Genomic DNA, 17804 nt, shown 5'->3' with positions numbered 1-17804 from the left:
AATGCTTTGGGCCCGGGTGGGGGACAGGGGAAACTGAGTCATGTCGGGATGGTAGTAGGCCTGTGCGGGAGGCACTACCCCCATTGGACTCCAGGATGAGCCCCCTACCTGGCCACGCTTTGGGGTCCTAGACTTCTCTGATTTCCATAGGGGCCACGGCCCCTCTGTGCCGCCCCCAGCGCCTGGGAGTCCTCATCAGCCTCGACCCGTCTGGGAATGGCCAGGACCCGCTCCAGCAGCCTCCTTCCCCACCCCTCCCCCTCGCGTCCCGAGCCCCCGTGTGCTCCCTCCGCTGGCTCCGCACAGTGTCAGCTTACACGCCTTATATAGTCCGAGCAGGCTTCTGCGAGGCCTGCCTGTCGGGACCTGGGGGCGGGGGAGAGGAGCGCCGGCCCCTGACTCACCCTTCGGTCCGAGGGTTAAGGCTGGCTTGGGGGGAGTCCATGTCAAATTAGCTCTGCGGCCCACTCCTGAATGAAAAGAACCTCAAGACTGAGTGAAGGGACCCCCTCATCATCCAGTCCCTGGGGGAGGGGGATTGCCCCTGCCTCTGCAAAGTGAGGTCTGCCAGCCACACCTGACAAGATGTATGCCTGCTGGTGCCCTGGGTGTGTTCAGAGGCTGCTCGTGCCTTCCTGGCACCAGTCCAAGGTTGGTATCCAGAGCTGGGCCTGCCTGTACACCCACCATGCTGTCCACTCACCTTTTCTTTCCTCCCAGGAGCAGGCACCATGGATTCCTTCAAGGTGGTGCTGGAGGGGCCTGCACCTTGGGGCTTTCGGCTGCAGGGGGGCAAGGACTTCAATGTGCCCCTCTCCATCTCCCGGGTGAGCCAAGGTTGTGGGAGGTGCTATTCCCAGGGGTCTTTGGGTGTCAAGTCTGTGGTGGGTGATGGGAAGAATCTGAGCAGGAGTGAGCCAGGTCCAGTAGGGCAGGAGGTATCTAGGTCCAGAGATGTGGTGGGCACCCACCACAAAGGCTCTCAACCAGGTGGGTACTGGGAGAGGAGCACCCACAGTTCCCCAGCACTGTCTTGTACTTGATGCCATTCCACAAAGCTACTGGGGCCAAATCTGAGGCCCCTGGGGGATGCCCATTCTGGAGCAGGGGAGCCTGAGGACTCCAGGAAGTATCTAACCTGCTTGAGGGAGCAGTGTTTGGAGCCAGGCTTCAGGAAGAGCACTCTTGACTGCAGGATCTCACTTCAACCTCATTGCCACCTGGGAAATAGCAGTTGTCACCCTGTTTTTCCAAATGATGGAACTCAGGGCTCAGAGAGGTGGAGGGGCCCTTTCAGTGATTCCTTGGCAAGCAAGGATTTGAATTCAGGCACTGGGATGGTCTGCAGTTTGGTGGGGAGGAGGACACTCTCCAGCCTCTGTGAGGTTCTCTATCTTCATCCCCTGGTCCTATTCAGGATGCAGTGGCCTCTGACCTGAAGCAAGGGTGTGGAATGGGGCTCTAGGGTTCTAACTTCAGCTCCTGAGGGCCTTCCCTGTGAGGGGCGGAGCTGAGGGGCTGGCTCCTCCCTGTGGCAGGGGTATTGCCTTATAAGCCCAAGAATGCAGCCCCACGCTGGGATGGCCAGCTGGTGGCTGGAGTCTGCAGAGGTGAAAAAGGCTGGCTGAGGCCTGAACCCCTAAATGCCATCGGTGGACCCCTCAGTGGGTGACCATGAGGCCATGGCTCCAACTGTAGGGTCAGTTGTGGGACACAAAGAGGGTGCCCAGAGAGAATGAGGCCAGCCTTTGGGCTGGTGTCTGTGGCCTGAGGGTCAGGAGGGGGTAGGGACTTCCTGCCCCCACATCGCCTGTCCAGAGAGGCCCACCCATGAGCCCAGTGGGCAGGCAACTGTTGGCAGGAAGCCCAAGGCAAGCATAGCGTGGTGGGGGCCAGAAGGTTGTCTAGGCACTGCACAGCCTGAGAAGGGCCCCAAGACCAAGTTTGTCTATGGGAGTTGGCTTGGTGGCCAGGGCAGGCAGGCGGTCACTGTTCTTTCCAGGGACCTTTCCATGGGGTTCTCCTGGAAACTGCCCTGCCCCTGGGTAGCTTACGGCAGTGGTCCCCCAACTACACAAACCCACCTCTACGTAATCTTCAACTCTTGCCAGCCCTGAAAACGTATTCTACATCTCCCTTTCTGGGAAAGTGCTGACCACTGTGGCTGGGGAGCCATAGGCTGGACTCTGAGACTCAGTTTCTTCATTGGTGGAGATGGGCAACATAGTAGCCTGAGGGATGGACTTTAAGATGTGGCCTGTTGGGGGCACTCTGGGCCTGAGGTTCCTTGTCAGCAGCCCCAGCTGTGGGTGGGGCCACAAGCTGAGCCCAGCCCTGGAGTTGGACCTGGGCCCTGATGGGTGGTGGGGTAGGGTGGTCTTTTCTGAGGTAGGCCAGCCCCTCCCTCCCCCCTGACCCCAGGGAGGAGGGAGGGGCTAGGGCTGGCTGTGGGCCCAGGCCTGGGAGATGAGGTAATGTCTGAGACTTGGGGGTTGGGCCGCTCATTGGAGCCCTCAGGCTGACTCACCCTCACCCCTTGCAGTGTCCAGCCCTCTGGCTTTTCCCCTCCTTGAATCCTCAGACCTCCCTGCTTCTCTAGCCACCCCACCCCACCCCACTCCCAGGGTTTTCTCCTGCTTCTCTCTCCACCTCTCTGATCACTGCTCTATCCCTCTTGTGCTTCCTATCCTCCTCAATCAGGAAAGGAAATTCCCACCCCTCAATTCCCCACCCCTCCCTGAACGCCAGCTGCTCCTGCCCACCCCCAAGACCTCTATCTACCTCAGGCTCAGCCCACACCTCCCAGGAGTCAGCATGTGTGGGTAGGGAGTGGCTGGACCAGGTTTCCCTTCTATTGACTCACCATGACCTTGAGTAAGTCACTTCCTTTCAAGGGTGTCCCTTTTCTATGCTCATTATAAGGGGTTGTTGGATTGAACTGAAAGCAAGAGAGATCTAGGCCCCAGACCCAGCCAGAGAGTAGCAAGTTGTTCTAGGTGGGCTGACCTCTGAGTTGGGTCCCAACACCCAGCAGAGGTAGCCTAGTAGTGGAGCCTTAAGGTCAGCGTCAGACCTGGTCCTGCCTCTTGACTAACTGAGCAGCTTGAGGCAAGTTACATAACCTGTCTTTTTTCTCATGTGTAAAATGCATATAATTTGAGACTCCACTCCACAGGTTGTTAGAAGATTCACTGTTAGTGTGTGACAGTACTAGGTGCTCAATAAATGTAAGCTGCTTTTGTTACCATGTAGCAGATGAAGAAGGAGGCACCCAGCTGTCTTGCCCTTATAACCTCCCAAGCATGCAATAGAGCCAGCTCTCTCTTCTTGCCCTAGTCAGTCTTGCTGTCAGTCTCTGCATCTGGTCTCTCTGCCTTCTGGAGATCTCTCTGGAACCTCCTACCTCCCCTCTCCCTGCCTCAACTCAGTCTGTGCTTCAGCCCACTAAGGAGCCTCCTGGGGCCACGGATAGCCAGTACCTCACAGTTCTACCCACCCCCCCCCCCCCCACCTATGAAGTGTGAATTTGCCTTCCAGCACTTCCCCCATAAAAGTCTACTTAATGCCAGGCTTCTTGCCAGAAACCTGGGCAACCCTGTGGGCTTAAACCCATGAACAGCTGTCCCACCCCTTTCTGGGTCGCTGCCTCCGGGCTAGAGGGCCAGTAGGGTCCAGTGGGATTTGTCAGGGTTACCTCTATCAGGGGTCTGGGAAATACCCCACTGGAGCTTTCAAACTGCTGATGGCCCCTCCTAACCTCAAGGCCAAGTCCTGGTTCCTTCCCCGCCCCAGCATTCAAGGCCATCGTTAAGTAGACTCTCTCACCCCCTGGGCAACACATCCCGTTGTCCTTTCATCAAGGCCCACCACTTCCCGGAAGTCCTTCCTGGCAGGCTCAGTTCATGCTAGTGGTGACCATTACTGCCAGCCACTATTACCTTATTTGCCACAGGAACCAGAGATTCCCAAGGCGGAGCCCAAAGGATTAGGGAAGAGGGTGATGTGGCAATTGAAGGCTTGGGGGTGACACTCTTTTACAGCCCTAGCTGACACCTTGGGCCCCTTTCAAGCACTTCATGGGGTACCTGGAGATGATGGGGGCCTGTTCCTGGCTCTCAAAGGGTCCTGGCAGATCCCTGCAGATGGCTGCAGGACAGGGTGCTGGGATTGTAAGAGGTCAGTGAGAGCACCTCTCAGCGTCACAGAGGAGCTCACCATATGCACAAGCCAGAGGGTGGGTGAAATAGCCCAGGCAGGAGGCCAGCAGGGGGTTCAAGGGCTGTGGTTGAAGTTGAGAAGCTTGGGGTTTAACCTGAAGGTGGCTGCTTGTTGACATCATAGCAGTTTCTGGGCTGCGGGGAGGAGGGTCATGGAGGTGAACAAACAACTAAATAAACAGTGATTGGGGTGATTGTGAGGTTCAGATGAACTCCACCCCTCCCAGATTGTTTTAGTATTCAGCAGCTGCCCAGAAATATGTTGAATGAAAAGGCCTCCAGGTTCTAGAAGTGGGGCAGCTTAAGCAGAGTTGACTAATGTTGGCTTCAGTTTGGTCTGCAGAGGCTTGGGCCTCCATGACCTTCCATCTGTCTGCAGCTGACTCCTGGAGGCAAAGCTTCACAGGCAGGCGTGGCTGTGGGTGACTGGGTGCTGAGCATCGATGGTGAGAATGCGGGGGGCCTCACACACATTGAAGCCCAGAACAAGATTCGTGCCTGTGGGGAGCGCCTCAGCCTGGGTCTCAGCAGGTACAAGGGCCCTGGCCTGTCTAGTGGATGGGGGCACCCTCAGGCCTGGCCTCCTATCACCCCTTCCCTTTCTCCTCCAGGGCCCAGCCAGCTCAGAGCAAACCGCAGAAGGTAGGCAACGGACGTGGGACATGTGAGCGAGACATCTGGGTGGTTGGAGGGGTAGGATTGGACTATTGGGCTGACCTGCCCTCCCCGGCAACTAGGAGCCTTGATACTTCCATCCCTGGCCTGGAGTAGAGGATGGGGCCAGAGCTGGGAGAGTCTGGGAGACTGGGAGTTGGTCCGGGAGCTGCCGCACGGTCTGGGCACCATGCATGACTGCCTATCTGTCCGCTGCCTTCCGCTGGCCTGTGCTACAAGCCGTACTCGTCTGCCCTTTGGCCTGCGTGGGCTGAGATCATTCCTCCCAAATGGGCCCCTTGAAACCTGAGCACCCCCCCACCTCCCCTAGGCCTCTGTCCAGATGTGTGGGGGTGGGGCTGGAGCACCGCTGTCCTCTCCACGACACGCCAGGGGGGCATTCACCTCCGGCTGAGCGTTCCCCCTGCCCAGCGTCTTCCCTGCCCGCCCTGCCCGGCTCTGTCTCCGCTCAGGCCCTGGCCTCTGCCGCGGACCCCCCGCGGTACACCTTTGCACCCAGCGCCTCCCTCAACAAGACGGCCCGGCCCTTTGGGGCGCCCCCGCCCGCTGACAGCGCCCTGCAGCAGAATGGGTACGTCGGTCCTGCCCACCAACCTCTCACGCCCACGCCATCTGTCCAAGGCCCCAAGCCCGCTGCCCGCGCTGCTGCTCAGTCTGCGTTGCGCCTCAGCCCGGCTGGAACCATGAGGCAGATCCGTGCGGCAGTGACCCCTGGCGGCCGGGGCGGGGGCTGTAGATACAGGGCCCCTCTGAGGGTGTGGCTCCTGCCCAGGGTCTGCCCTCCTGGAGGCTCTGAACTAGGCAGGGCCCCCCCCACTGGTGGCCTGGGATTGGGGTGTGGTGTCGGGCCAACTGAGCCCCAGACACTCAGTACAGCCTTGCCCCTGGCTACTCTGACCCCTTGCCATTTTTCTTCTTCCTTGTGTCTGTCCCTTTGTCCCTTTATCTGTCCATCTGTCTATTTCCTTCACAGGTGCAGACCCCTGACAAGTCAGTGAGCCCCCTCTGCCTGTTCCTTTCTTCCTTCCTTTTGGCATTCTGGGCGGTGGTCCCTCCCTACCCTAGCTGCCCTCCTTTCCTCTCACGTAGCTACCCTCCCCACCCCTCACCTAGCAGGGCCCTGGCCTTGCCCTCCTCCACTCTCCTAAGCACCATAGCCCACATGCACCAATGCTGGGAGGGGCTGCCCCCACTACCCACCCCCAGCATGAAGTTCTGAGCCACGCCCTCCCCACAGACAGCCGCTCCGGCCGCTGGTTCCAGATGCCAGCAAGCAGCGGCTGATGGAGGACACAGAGGACTGGCGGCCTCGGCCCGGGACAGGCCAGTCCCGTTCCTTCCGCATCCTTGCCCACCTCACGGGCACCGAGTTCAGTAAGTGCCAGCCCAGGGCAGGGCGGACTCTCCTGCTGGCCCCTAGCCTGGGCCTGGGCTCAAATGGAGCCTGCTCTGGTGCCCTGTGACCTTCTGCCAGGGCTCAGGGCTGGGGTGGCCTTCTGTCTTCCCTTGGTCAATGCCTGCCTCTGCCCTCTCAGTGCAAGACCCGGATGAGGAACACCTGAAGAAATCAAGGTAAAAGGATGGGCAGTAGCCCCTCTTTCTTACCTCTTGTCTCTTCCATTCCAGCCACTGCCCTATGTCTGCTTCTGAGGGTCCACAACCAGGGCTCTCCATTTTCCTTTCTTCTTTCCTTCATTCCTCCCTTCCTTCCTTCCTTTCTCCCTGCCTCCCTCCCTCCCTCCTTCCTCCCTCCCTTCCTTCCTTCCTCCTTTCCATCCTCCCTCCCTTCCTCCCTTTCACCTCCTTCCTTCTACTTCCTCCTTCTTCTCTCTCTGCCCCCCCAGGGAAAAGTATGTCCTGGAGCTGCAGAGCCCACGCTACACCCGCCTCCGGGACTGGCACCACCAGCGCTCTGCCCACGTGCTCAACGTGCAGTCGTAGCTTGGCCCTCACCGGCCGGCTGCCCTCTCTGCCTCTCTCTTCTGTTCCTCCCACCGAGGGCACCCCCCTTGGTTGCTGCAGCTTCTGCCTACCCACTCCTTTCCTGCCCCTGGACTGAGCCTCCTGCTGGCCTGGCAGAGAGCCTGGCTCTGTCTGACACTGCCTTCCCTCTTTGCCCTATGGTACTGCTATCTGCCAGGTCTGTGCTGGCTTAGGCATGGAAATAAACATTCTCAGCCCTGCTTTCTCCGCCTTTGTCTTCCATCTTTGTGGGCTTGTTTTGGGTGTGGGGGTGTTAGGTGTTCAAACCCAGTGTGGGCCATGCCAGTCTGGGTCTCAGTGAGGGGTAGTACCTGCCATCAGAGCTAGATCTCTGGAATGAGGAAGCCCCAAGAGCTGCCTCAGAAGGGAGAGCCCTTCTCCACCTCCCAGTTCCACACAACAGACCTGATGGCTAGAACCTGGCTAGGAGAAGCTGTCCTACACATACCTATCCCAGTGGGACCTGGAGTTCAGCCCAGCAACTCTCATGTACCCAGTCATCTCCCATGGGGCCAGGAAGACCAAGGTTGGGGGGTGGGGCCGTGCCAGGAGCTCCAGCCATACAGGGCCTTGAATGGCAGATCTTGCAGCCAGGTGCCCAGGACAGAAGCCCCAGCCCCAGCCTCAGCTACACCCCAGGAACCCTGGCCTGGTGAGAGAGTGGGCTTGGGTCTTGGGAAGGGTGGGTAGCCTCCAGGGGCATGCAGGGTGGGGGGGGGGGGGTGCTCCAAGTTGCCCCTGGCTTGACCCTCTGACACTTGGGGTCCCTGGGCAACCCCCTGGAGCCACTTTCCTTGGCCCTGGCAGGCCCTACCACCCCCAGCCCCACTAGCCGCCCACCCTGGGCTGTGGACCCTGCATTTGCTGAGCGCTACGCCCCGGACAAGACCAGCACGGTGTTGACCCGGCACAGCCAGCCAGCCACACCCACACCTCTGCAGAACCGCACCTCCATCGTGCAAGCAGCCACTGGAGGAGGCACAGGAGCAGGTGGTGGCAGCAATGGCAAGACTCCCGTGTGCCACCAGTGCCACAAGGTCATCCGGTGGGTGGCCCGGTTCCTTTCCTATCCTGGCCTTTCCTGTCCTAAAGCCTGGCCCTGGCATCTTTCCGACCTCTGCTCCCCCGTCTGCCTCCCCACTCATCTCAGCTGTCACTGTGGGAGGATAAGGATTCAGTTCCCAGTTGCAGTGGGGGCAGGGACCTGGCCTAGGTCCTCAGATTCTGCATCCTGCATTACTTCCCCCACCCCACCCTGCATCAGCCTCTATCAGTGTTTGCCCTGCTGAAATGGAGGAAGTACCAACAATACATTCAAGCAGCACCCCTAGAAAGGCTGCTGTCTGGGCAGGGAAGGGCCTGCCCCTCCCAGCTCCTCTGCCTCTCCTTCCTTCTCACTTGGTCTCTGCCAAATCTCTGCTTTCAGAGTAGACAGGCCAGAGGCCTCTCTCTCCTTGCACTGTTCCCTGGGGCCCAGCAAGGTCACACAGCCCCCCAGAGTCAGTATGCTGGCTTCTAGAATCTTGGTAGTTCTCAGCCCTGGTCTTGCACTGCTCTCAACTCCTGTCAGCTCTCAGGCTCTGCAGAGAATCCCCTTCTTCAGACACCCACATTTATTTGGGACCTGCAGGCCCTTCTCCAGGCCAGATGGACTAGGCAAGTGGGACAGGGTGGGCACCAGGGTCGGCTCAGGTACCTACTGGTCTTCGGAGCTGATGGGCACTCTGGGCTTCCCATCCCCAGGGCACCAACTCCTCTGGTTTGTCTCATTAGGCCCAAGTCAGCAGCCCCCACCCAATGTAATCCTCCTTATTCCAACACTGCCTCTGTCCCCATCTCTTGTCATCAAAGCAGCACAGTTTCATCACTGTGTCATCACTTGGGTCACCTCCCAAGCCTGTTTCTCCTTTATTTGGAAAATTGGGAGAAAGGGTTTCCCTTCCAGGCTTCAGAACAGGTGTTCACTAAAGCCACTTGGGCTCTGGCCAGGACCTCCCACCTCTTCTGCATACACTCCCACTTACTGCCCTCGCCTCCCTCTTAGGGGCCGCTACCTGGTGGCACTGGGCCATGCATACCACCCTGAGGAATTTGTGTGCAGCCAGTGTGGGAAGGTCCTGGAAGAGGGCGGCTTCTTTGAGGAGAAGGGTGCCATCTTCTGCCCCCCCTGCTATGATGTGCGCTATGCACCCAGCTGTGCCAAGTGCAAGAAGAAGATCACAGGCGTGAGTAGGGCTGGCAGGTGGGTGGGAGGGTGAATCTGACCCTGTCAGCATTGAGAAGTACTATTGAGCAACTCTTAGGCCTAGAGGCTCTCCTGTCATGAGCCCTTTGGATCCTTAGCAGCTTCATAAACAGGCTGCTACATTGGCCTCATTTTGTGTTAGCCAGGATCCTCTTAACAAGTGACCAAAATCCTGCTCAGAGGGGCTCAAGCAAGAAAGAGTGTACAGGTTTCCCCGGTTCTCTGAAAGTAGAGTGTTCCTATGAAAACTTTCCCAAGCCAAAATGGCATAAAGTGAAGAAGGAAGTACTGCTCATTTATATGGGAAAAACACTTGAGCATTCCCAGACCCAAAAAATAACCTCTTGTAGGCTTTTCTGGTACCTTAGGACACATCTTGCTAACAGATGCACGAAGTAAATTGAGATAAAGCACAGATGCTCATAGACACAGTTCAGAACTGTGGCTGCTTGATGCTGAGATGCTGAGTGTGGTTTCCAGGGAAGGAGCTGGGCGGGGCTGCTTGCTGCTCAGGGTACAGGGTGTGTGCTGCCTCAGTAATGGCTCACTACGAAACAAAACGCTGAACGCTATTTTCACTTTTCGCCTTTCTTCCTAAAAGCAATATTCCTTATCGGATTCCTTTCAGTTGGCGGGTCTCTCATAAAAGTGAGGTGGTGTAACATTGACATTCGAAAAGCGAGGGATATGTGTATCAGCTCAAATAATCAGAACGCCCAAGGGGCACCAACTTCAGGCCCTGCTGACTGCAGGTCTCGGGGTCATCAGGACTTTTTCCACTACTTGAGTCTGTTTTTGTCTGCGTTGGCTTCGTTGCCCGCGTACTTTTCCCAAGAAGGTGGCAAAGATGGTGCCACAGTGGTGCCAGGGTTACATCTCCCCAGCTTAGCACTGCAAAGAGAAGCTTGCACCTCCGTGCAAGCTGATGCGCCAAGGGGCCCGGTGCTGATGCTCACTGGAATAGCTTGTGTCACATGCCCATCTCTGGACCAATCCCTAGGACTCGGATTAGCCAAGCCCAGGTGACACCCACTGAAGCAGGGGTCAGGCAGCCCTACCTGAACCATAGACTGAGTGAGGGAGGATTGGTTCCCTGAAATAAAACAAGATGACATTACCCAAAGAAAGAAGGTAGGTGCTGATGAGGCCAAAATAAGAGATGCTGGCTGTGTCCGTGGGATTGCATTCAGCTGCAATAACTAAACCCTACTGCAGAGATTTAAACAGAAGCGGTTATTTACTTAAGCTATAAGAATTCCAGAGTTGGGGCGGCTGGGTGGCTCAGTTGGTTAAGCGTCCGGCTTCTTCTCAGGTCATGATCTCACGGTTCGTGAGTTCAAGCCCCATATCAGACTCTGCCATCAGCGTGGAGCCTGCTTGGGATTCTCGCTCTTTCCCTCTCTCTCTGCCTCTCCTCTGCTTTCAGTCTGTCTCTCAAAAATAAAAAAAATAAACATTTAAAAAGAATTCCAGAGGGGCACCTGGGTAGCTAGGTCAGTTGAGCGTCCGACTCTGGCTCAGGTCATGATCTTAGGGGTCGTGGGTTCGAGCCCCGTATCAGGGTCTGTGCTGACAGCTCAGAGCCTGGAGCCTGCTTTGGATTCTGTGTCCCCCCTCTCTCTCTGCCCCTCCCCCACTCATGTTCTGTCTCTCAAAAGTGAATAAAGATTAAAGAATTTTAAAAATAAAAAATAAAAATAAATAAAAAGAATTCCAGAGCTGAAACAGCAGCTTAAGGATGCCTTTAGTCTTTTCCTGCCTTTGGCTCGGAAATCCTTAGCATGTGGACCCTTGTCCCCAAGCCTATCATATCATGGTTACCAGATGACGACTCAAGCCCCAGGCCTCATATTCTTGTATATTCAGGCAGGAAGGAGAGGGAAGGGCCAAATGGCATTATTTTAACAAGGTTTTGCTTTTTGACTCTGGAAGGAAAACCAGAAACTTGCATCTCCATCTCTGTGTTTGGAATTGTTATCCTATGAGCACCTGGGCTGTGGGGGATTTTGGCAAACTCAGTATTTTAGCCTTTGTCTCCCATAAAAAAGGAAGGGGAAAAGGAAGAGTATCATGACAGGCTTTGGGGAGGCCAATCCACAGTGTCTGCCATGTCAGTGCATGAGAGGACAGAAACTGACAGGTAACTCAATGTGTCTGAAGGGCATAGAACTATGGAGTGACAAAGCCAGAAATGCAGACACACAAATTTGTGATTCAAAATCCTGTTCTTTCCGGGGCTCCGGGGTGGCTCAATCGGTTGAGCGTCCAACTTCGGCTCGGGTCGTGATCTCACAGTTCATGAGTTCCAGCCCCACATTGGACTCATTGCTGTCAGCACAGAACCCCGCTTCAGATCCTCTGTCTCCCTGGCTCTCTGCCCTTCCCTTGCTCATGCTCTCTCTCTCTCAAGAATAAATAAAAACATTTTAAAAAATAATAATAATCTTGATTTAAAAAATCCTGGGGTGCCTGGGTGGCTCAGTGAGTTAAGTGTCCAACTCTTGGTTTTGGCTCAGGCATGATCTCACGATTCATGGGTTTGAGCCCTGCGTCGGGCTCTGCACTGACAGTGTAGGGACTGCTTGGGATTCTCTCTGTCTCTCTCTCTTTCAAAGTTAATAAACACTAAAAAATCCTGTTCTTCCCACTGAAGCTAAGCACACAGTAGAGCCTGGTCATATTTTCTGCAGGGCAACCTAGCTGCCAACAGGAGCCAGGCTTGGGACTTTGGTCAGTGTGTGTCATGAGCAAAGAGTGATGGGCCATCTGCCTTCCCCCATTCATTCTCTTAAGTGTGGGCAGTGTGCCAGATAGTGTGACCCATGCTTGAGGACATGTTGTGAAGTAACAGGCCCTGCCCGCAGGAGCTCACACTAGGATGGGAAGACTCAGAGGATGTCAGGAGCCAAGGGTACAGTCAGAGGCAAAGGGGGCAGAGCAGGCAGGGTGAAAGCTAAAGGGGTTCCTGTTGCATATGTATGGAAACTGACACCCAGAGAGGAGGAGAAACTGCCCAAGGTTACAGAGCATGAGAGCTATGCTGGAGTGGCCCCAGGCACTGTTGACTCCCTGCTTGGGCTCTTCCTGACATTCATGCCTCTCCTTATTTCTGGATACAGAGGCAGAGGTACCAGATGTGGCCAGAGAGCTCTGTGGTGATGTTCATATTAGTAAGGATTACTTTGAGCATGAGCAGTAGAAAACTCAAAATAGTGGCAGCTTATTTCCCACTTAAGAAAGTCCAGAGGTTGGCAGTCCGGGACTGGTAGACAGATCTAGGCTTCTGTATCTTGATCCTTGGCCATTCTCAGCAGAGGCTTACTAAACAGTCCAAGAAGACCCTTGAGCCTCAGCTAAAATTTCCACGTTTCAGCCAGCAGGAAGCTGGAAAGGGAAGAAGGAATGGAAGTCTTGTGGCAGCCATCTTTAGAAGATGCTGCCACCCAACCCTTGTGCTTCCATCCCATTGGCCAAATCCCAGTCACATGACCCTGCTGAGCTGTAAGAGAGGCTGGGAAATATAGTATCTTTGGGGCAGTCATGTGCCCAGCAAAAAATGGAGGTTCCATCAGTAGACAGGAAGGGGGAATTGGATATGATCACAGTCTTTGTCACTGTAATGCCAATTTGTGTTGTGGTGCACTTAAAGTGTGTAGGCATCCAGCTTCACAATTGTACTATAGGAAGTCAGTTTGGTATTCCTGTCTTTTAGATGAGGGAGTTTTGCCCAGGATCATAGTCATTTCCCAGCCAGCCTAGGCCACACCCCATTAGACTGTTTTAACAGAATGGGCTGGATCCCAGAACCTTTCCTGAGCTGGGCATCTACAAATCAAGGCCCTCCTGTTCAATCACTGCTCTGTGTTACACTGCACTCTTGTCCTACCTCACTCCCCCTTCCCGGGTGGGCAGGGTTATCACCCAGGCCACAGATGGGAAGCCAAGGCTAATAGGGCCTGGCTGGCTCCCAGGTCCTGGAGTAAGCCTTGGGTGGCAAACCCTCTCGTGCCCCAGCTCAGGCTAATGTTCCACAGAAACTCAGGGGCCCTTAGCTTCCCCTCTTACAAGGACTCAGGGCCTAACAAACTCTAGGAAGCCCCCACCTCACCCTGGGGGGAAGGTGAAAGAAGCTTACCTCCGCAACCTGCTGGGTGCTCCATGCCCTGTCTGCACCCAGAGCTCAGAACTGTGCCTGCCCTGGGAGATCAGCGTGGAGCACGAGGAGAGAAATACAGGACAGTCTCAGTGGAGATTGTCTCAGTGGAGGTGGAGGGAAGCAGCACAGCATGAGTGACACATTAGATGGGGCCTACCCTGGTTTGGGGACCGCATCTGAAATCCTATGCTCTTTTCTTTCGTTCTTTCATTCTTTCTCTTTCTTTCTTTAGAGAGAAAGAGCACGAACCAGAGAAAAGGCAGAGAGAAGGAGAGAGAGAATCTTAAACAGGCTCCATACTCAGCACGGCGCCTGATGCAGGGCTTGATCCCATGACCCTGGGATCATGACCTGAGCCAAAACCAGGAGTCAGACGCTCAACCAACTGAATCACATAGGTGCCCTTGGAAACCTATACTCTTTAGGCTCACCTCTCATCACTAGCCCCTCTCCAGTGCTCCAGTCATGTGGGCCCTTTCATTTTGCCAGTGTGCTGTTTCCCTTACCACAAGGCCTTTGCACATTCTGTCCTCTCCACCAGGAATACTAGTTTAGCACCCTTTTTATCTTGTTCCTTCTGATCTTGGACTCATATCATTTCCTTAGGAACACCTCCCGTGAGACGTAATCCTTCTACCAGGCTAGGGCTCCCACAGTTTGCTCATTACTTCCCAGTCCTTTTGCCCCAGGTGTAAACTCCATGGGCTGGGACCAGGGCTGTTTTGCTCTTGCTTTAGATTGGTCTCTGTGTACAGGAGGTGGTCAGTAAATGGTTGAAGGAATGGATGGAAGTGGCCTCTAAGCTGAACTTTAAAAATGAGTAGGAATTAGCTTGAAGAAGGGTCAGGAAAGAGCACTCCAAGCAGAAGGAATAGCTTGTATCACAAGGTAACACCTGGGAAGGGTGTGAGATGAGGCAGAAGAGGTGAGTGGGGGCCGTGTTAGGAGATTGGAGCTGGGGCTGATGAGGTCAGCTGTGCTGCAGCAAGCTTCCTCTGGGAAGGGGGAAACAGAGCTAGGGAAGGGAACAGGCTGCTGGGGCCTGGGTCAGGGCATTGGGGATGGGAGAGGCAGACAGATTTAGGAACTAGGGCGTAAAATAAACACTGGTAACTGACTTACAGGTTCTTCTGAATACCAGCAGAAATCTGCCTCCCTGCTCACACATCCACTGGACCCAGCTCTGGGCTGCCCATGCTCTTGCCCGAGCCCCCTGTCCTGCCAGCTTGCAGCCAAGTTCCTTCCCTTGGACCCTTTGTCCGCTCCTTGAAAAGAGGCAACACCAGACAGTGGGAAGAGCCAGCTTTGAAGCTAGCCAGACTTGGGCACGAAACCCATTTCTACCATCTCTTGACTATGTGACCTGGTGCAAGTCACTGTCTCTGGGCCTCACTAAAATGGTGGCAGTAACTTCCTGGCCAGGATGGTTGTGAGGTATATGTGAGATGTGACATAGATGCAGAGGGCACAGATAGGCCATCTGAGAGCTAGGTGATGCCCACATGTCTTGCTTGGTCTACATTGTCCTTTTAAATTAATGGGCAATAGGGGTGCCTGGGTAGCTTAATTGGTTGAGTGTCCAATTTTGGCTCAGGTCATGATCTTACAGTTTGTGAGTTCAAGCCCTCCATTGGGCTCGCTGCTGTCAGCACAGAGCCCGTTTCGAATCCTGTGTCCACCCCCTCCCCCTGCTCCTCCCCTGCTCACACTCTCACACACTCTCTCAAAAATAAATAAACAACAACAAAAATAATAATAAATTAGTGGGCACCATTTGAAAATCAGATTTCACTTTAACACCTAGATTTCAACCTGACCCTTCCAGGCATTTCTGCACAAACTGGTCTTCACCATCCCTACAGGCAGAAATAGGTGCTCCCCCAACGACACCTTGGCAGGCACAGGGTCTGGGACCCCCAACATAAATGTAGGAGCATTCTTTTTTTTTTTTTTTTAACGTTTATTTGTTTTTGAGACATAGAGAGACAGAGCATGAAGGGGGGAGGGTCAGAGAGAGAGAGAGGGAGACACAGAATCTGAAACAGGCTCCAGGTTCTGAGCTGTCAGCACAGAGCCCGACGCGGGGCTTGAACTCACAAACCGCGAGATCATGACCTGAGCCGAAGTCAGACACTTAACCGACTGAGCCACCCAGGCGCCCCTGTAGGAGCATTCTTACAACAACCTGCAAGGCTGGGATTAGGTTCCCAGATCACAAGGGAAGGAACCAACTGTCAAGAGAAGGTAATTTGGCCAAGTTACCCAGCTAAGAAGCAAGGTCTGGTTGGAGCCACAGATCCGACCCCCTCAAAGCCCCACACTGCCCTCTGCCTGCTCTAGATCTGAATGCTGCTGACCCTGGTTGGCCCAAGGGTCCTCAGGATTGACAGCCGAGGCCAGTGAGAGCACAGACTCTCCCTGAGCCTCTGCTTCCTCCCACTCCAGTAGTGCAGGTTAACTCGCAAATATTCGCTGATGAGCACCCACAGAGACAGGCACTGTTACAGTATATCCACTAATAGAACAGTCACAACTGGCTCCCTCCTGGACTTTACATTTGAGCAGGAAGAAGGGAGGAAAGGCAGATGATAAGCCGTAGACACAATAAGTAAATTACTTGGTGGTGTGTTAGTAAAAGTGTTCAGGGATAAAGAGAACAGAGTTAAAAGTATTAGGAACATGGCATTGGAAAGGCAGATTGGGGGCATATGGGTGGCTTAAGTCGGTTAAGCATCCGACTTCAGCTCAGGTCATGATTTCATAGTTCGTGAGTTCAAGCCCAGCATCAGGCTCTGTGCTGACAGCTTGAAGCCTGGAGTCTGCTTCGGATTCCGTGTCTCCCTCTCTCTCTGCCCCTCTCTTGCTCGTGCTCGGTCTCTCTCTTTTTCAAAAGTAAATAAACATTAAAAAAAATTTTTTTTAATTAAAAAAAAAAGGAAAGGCAGATTAGGAAGTATTAACTGGTGTTGTCAGAACGGGCCTCATGGAGAAAGGGATATTGAAGCAGAAACTTGAAGGCAGTGAGGGGTGAGACGTGGAGATACCTGGGGTAGAGCAGTCCAGGCAGAGGGGACAGCCAGCGTGAAGCCCCAAGACTGGCGGGCCCGGTGCATCAACCATAGGCAAGAGGCCATGTGGGGAGCTCAGAGGATACAGAGGCCAGAGGGAAAGGCAGGGAGTCATTCGAGCAGAGGGGAATGTGGACTCACTCAGGTTGGTATCAGTCTGTAGGGGCAGAAGGAGGAGCTCAGAAGTCAGTGTTACTGTGCATCACCAAGGCCAGGGTGCCTGAGGTTCACATCCCATGTCAGATAGGAAGTGAGAAGTGGGCAAGATCTGGATGCACCTTGAAGGCGGACCCAGCAGGAGTTCCTGGAAGATCCGATGTGGTGCATGAGAGAAAGCAGGGCATATGGCCTGAGCAGATGGAAGGATGGAGTTGCTGTCAACTGAGATAGGGACAGCTGTCGGGGAGGCAGGTTTGGGGTACAGAGGTTAGGAGCTGAGATTTGGACACGGCAAATCTCAGAAACATAGTGGACATCCACCGGGAGACCTCAGGGCCGGAGGCAGAGTGAGAATGGTGTATGTGCAGATGTAACATTTACCACAGGAAGGAAGAGGGCCCAAGGCCAGCCTTCCTGTGTCCCCAGCTCTGGAGAGGAGGGGCCGAGCTGCCTGGTGACTGTAGCATCCTCCTAGGAGATCATGCATGCCCTAAAGATGACCTGGCATGTGCACTGCTTTACCTGCGCGGCCTGCAAGACGCCCATTCGGAACAGGGCCTTTTATATGGAGGAAGGCGCACCCTACTGCGAGCGAGGTAGGGGGGTGGCGAAGGGGGGGCACGGGTAAGGGATGGGGGTGGGGCAGGCCAGAACTCAGTGCCCCCTTCCTCTCTGCCTCCATCCTCAGACTATGAGAAGATGTTTGGCACGAAATGCCGGGGCTGTGACTTCAAGATCGACGCAGGGGACCGCTTCCTGGAGGCGCTGGGCTTCAGCTGGCATGACACTTGCTTCGTGTGTGCGGTGAGTGCCCCCCTCCCTGGACTTGGGTCTCACCCCTGTGCCATGTTCTTTACCAGCCTCCCTCCCACCCCCTGCCTCTGGAATTCCTGAGAGGTTGGGACGGGGACTCTCCTGCCACCCCCAACCGCATGTGACTTGACCTTGGCTGTCCTCAGATATGCCAGATCAACCTGGAAGGAAAGACTTTCTACTCCAAGAAGGACAAGCCCCTCTGCAAGAGCCACGCCTTTTCCCATGTGTGAGCCCCTCCCATCCACTGCTGCCTCATCCAGCCCAGCCAGAGGGATTGCCAGTTCTTGAGTCATCACCCCAGATTTCTGGATAGGGTTGGCAAAGGTCACCCCAACCCCAATTCCTGGCCTGAGCCTGGGGTTCCCTGGGCCCTGCCCTACCCCCTCCATTTCCCCCCCACTCCCTCCACCACCACCACACATCGGTGCTGGCCACACCAGTCCCTGTTCACATTCAGTGCCACAATAAACCTATATCCAGCTATG

At 55.0% G+C, this 17804-nt stretch overlaps 1 protein-coding gene and 1 long non-coding RNA gene across 9 annotated transcripts in view; one reads left to right on the top strand and one right to left on the bottom strand.

The window, feature by feature from the left end:
* Window positions 1-208, bottom strand: part of LOC144616427 (uncharacterized) — a 13149-nt gene extending 12941 nt beyond the window's left edge. Inside the window, exon 1 of the long non-coding RNA XR_013555786.2 lies at window positions 109-208. This is a non-coding gene — a long non-coding RNA (uncharacterized LOC144616427). The remainder of the gene's footprint in view (window positions 1-108) is intronic.
* PDLIM7 (PDZ and LIM domain 7) overlaps window positions 1-17804 on the top strand; it is an 18149-nt gene extending 345 nt beyond the window's left edge. The window contains exons 2-14 of one of the 8 annotated variants that reach the window (XM_060635181.2): window positions 721-827; window positions 4597-4748; window positions 4829-4859; window positions 5345-5463; window positions 5866-5886; window positions 6130-6266; window positions 6428-6464; window positions 7466-7527; window positions 7683-7920; window positions 8920-9100; window positions 16979-17099; window positions 17192-17307; window positions 17463-17804. In XM_060635181.2, coding sequence (XP_060491164.1) covers window positions 732-827; window positions 4597-4748; window positions 4829-4859; window positions 5345-5463; window positions 5866-5886; window positions 6130-6266; window positions 6428-6464; window positions 7466-7527; window positions 7683-7920; window positions 8920-9100; window positions 16979-17099; window positions 17192-17307; window positions 17463-17549 — 1398 coding nt within the window. In that variant the 5' untranslated portion in view covers window positions 721-731 and the 3' untranslated portion in view covers window positions 17550-17804. Of the gene's footprint in view, window positions 1-720; window positions 828-4596; window positions 4749-4828; window positions 4860-5344; window positions 5464-5865; window positions 5887-6112; window positions 6267-6427; window positions 6465-6736; window positions 7077-7456; window positions 7528-7682; window positions 7921-8919; window positions 9101-16978; window positions 17100-17191; window positions 17308-17462 lie in introns of those variants that run through there. The other 7 variants (XM_060635179.2, XM_060635186.2, XM_060635184.2 and 4 more) reach the window with 7 other exon arrangements.

The sequence above is a fragment of the Panthera onca genome, chromosome A1 (assembly GCF_046562875.1).
Source record: "Panthera onca isolate mPanOnc1 chromosome A1, mPanOnc1 haplotype 2, whole genome shotgun sequence".
NCBI classification, from domain to species: Eukaryota; Metazoa; Chordata; class Mammalia; order Carnivora; family Felidae; genus Panthera; species Panthera onca.
This window is presented reverse-complemented; position numbering and strand designations above follow the sequence as displayed.